The following is a 2,154-nucleotide window of genomic DNA, read 5'->3' as shown; positions in this document are numbered from 1 at the left end:
AGAGACTGAAACTATTTTTGAAGCATGGGAGAGGTTTAAGGAGATAGTTAGAAAGTGTCAACATAGTGGAATTGAAGTCTGGATGCAACTCCAGGACTTTTGGGAAGGATTAACACCAGCCTCGTATAGAACATTGAGCAATGCAGTCAGAGGCCTCTTGATGAAGAAGACTCCATAGGAGATAGTTACAATTCTTAATGAGTTATCCGAAGATGCTAATCAGTGGCCCTCTGAGAGTGCGAAAAGAAGAAAATCAACTAGTGTTCACCAAGTTGATGCTACTATATATGTGCAAGTACAACTTGATGCTATGGCTAAAAAAATACGGAAACTAACTGTAGCCTCGATGCAAAATGTACCTCACGCAACTTGTGATATATGTGGAAGGGGACACCCTACTCATGAGTGTCAAGCCTCAACTGAGGAAGTGAATGTTGTAGGAAACTATTATTTTAATGCAATGGGTCAGAGGCACCCCGGTTTTTCGTGGAGTTCACCTGGGGAGACTGCAAATGCATGGCAACAAAACAAGCCCAGATTTCAGGAACACGGAGCCCCAGGTTTTCAAAATTAGCAGAGGCACCAATATCAGTCTCCACAGCCGAATCAATCCAGCATGGAAGATCTTATGAAGGCCTTCATTATCAAGACAGATGAGAGGCTTGATGCCCATGGTGCAGCTATCAAATAATTGGGTACATACTTTCGAAACCTGGAAATACAGGTTGGGCACTTAGCTACTCTAATGTCTGAGAGGATCCCAGGAACACTCCTGGCTTATATAGAAAGAAATCCCAAAGAAATAGTAAATGTTGTAACCTTAAGAAGTGGGCAAGTGTTGAAAGATCTCACTCCAATTCAAAAAGATATGAGACATGAAAAAGAAAGCAGGGAGCAATTGAAAAGTGGTGTCAAAAAGAAGAAGGAAGAAAACTCGAGAAGCGAGGAACCTGAGGCGATCAAGCATATGACTGCGCTACCTTTTCCCCAAAAGCTAAGTAGAGAAAAGTTGCACAAGCAGTTCGAGAGATTTCTAGATGTGCTGAAATAGGTTCATGTAAACTTACCATTCATAGAAGTGCTCTCACAGATGCTTGCTTATGCTAAATTCTTGAAAGAGATCCTTACGAAGAAGAGGAAAATAGAGGAAGCCTCAGTGGTCAAGCTCACAGAGCATTGCAGCGCAATATTGCAAAATAAACTCCCACAAAAGTGTGGAAATCCAGGGAGTTTCACCATACCTTGCTCTTTAGGAACTATTAATTTTGATTAATGCTTATGTGATTCTGGTACTTCAATTAATTTAATGCCTCTATCGATCTACAGGAAATTGGAGCAGGAGATTGGAGAGATAAGGTATGCACCCATATCTTTGCAGCTGTCAGACCAAACGACTATAACATCCGAGGGGATAGTGGAAGGTGTGTTAGTTCGGGTGGATAAGTTTGTATTTCCTGTGGATTTCATAGTGGTTAATATGGAAGAGAACAAGGAGGTCCCCCTCATTCTTGAAAGACCTTTCTTGGCGACAGGTAGAGCTATATTAGATATACAAGAGAGAAAACTCATTCTTAGAGTGGGTGAGGAAACTGACTTTCAAGATGGATGTAACAAAGGGGGCACAAAAGGACAAACCAGCTGTGAGTATGGAAAATGAAGGGTGCGAAAGAGAAGGCTGCAGTGAGTGAGAAATAAAAGTGTGGGGTGTACCCAAAGAAGGCCAAGAAGAAGTTGTCCGCATGGATGTGTGATTAGTTTGGGCACGAGGGATGGAGCCCAACATCGACTCAAACCCCGACTAGATGTTCAGGGAAGTTTTCTTTACCTCTTGCTTTTTATTTGTGTGTCATGGGGACATTCCACAATATAAAGTGTGGCGTGGGTGTCGCGCCCCCTTTTTTCCTCCGCGAAGAAAGTCCGGGTTTCGACATTCATGGGGGAACAACTCATTTCCTTTTTGGAATTGGGTATTTGAAGAGTCGCCACCTAACGGATTACGGTGAGTTAGGGCACCTAGAGCGATTAAATCTTGGATTGGTTTGCATTACCAGAGATTTAGGGTAAGGGCTCGAAATAACCTTGAGGGGAAGGTGGTAGGCACCATCGCGGTCCACAACGGTGGGTCCCGACCGAACTTAACTCATGAATTAGTCA

General features: G+C 43.0%; 1 protein-coding gene across 1 annotated transcript; it reads left to right on the top strand.

Moving 5' to 3' along the window:
• The first annotated feature begins 745 nt into the window (after positions 1 to 745).
• On the top strand, positions 746 to 1,657 carry LOC109237240. The gene is made up of 3 exons (XM_019403520.1): positions 746 to 1,039; positions 1,091 to 1,212; positions 1,327 to 1,657. The coding sequence occupies exons 1-3, from the start codon at positions 746 to 748 to the stop codon at positions 1,655 to 1,657; spliced, it is 747 nt and encodes a 248-aa protein (XP_019259065.1).
• The last annotated feature ends 497 nt before the right edge of the window (positions 1,658 to 2,154 follow it).

The sequence above is a fragment of the Nicotiana attenuata genome, unplaced genomic scaffold, assembly GCF_001879085.1.
Source record: "Nicotiana attenuata strain UT unplaced genomic scaffold, NIATTr2, whole genome shotgun sequence".
In the NCBI taxonomy this organism is placed as follows: Eukaryota; Viridiplantae; Streptophyta; class Magnoliopsida; order Solanales; family Solanaceae; genus Nicotiana; species Nicotiana attenuata.
The sequence above is the reverse complement of the archived record's forward strand: the minus strand, read 5'-3'. Positions and strand labels throughout refer to the sequence as shown.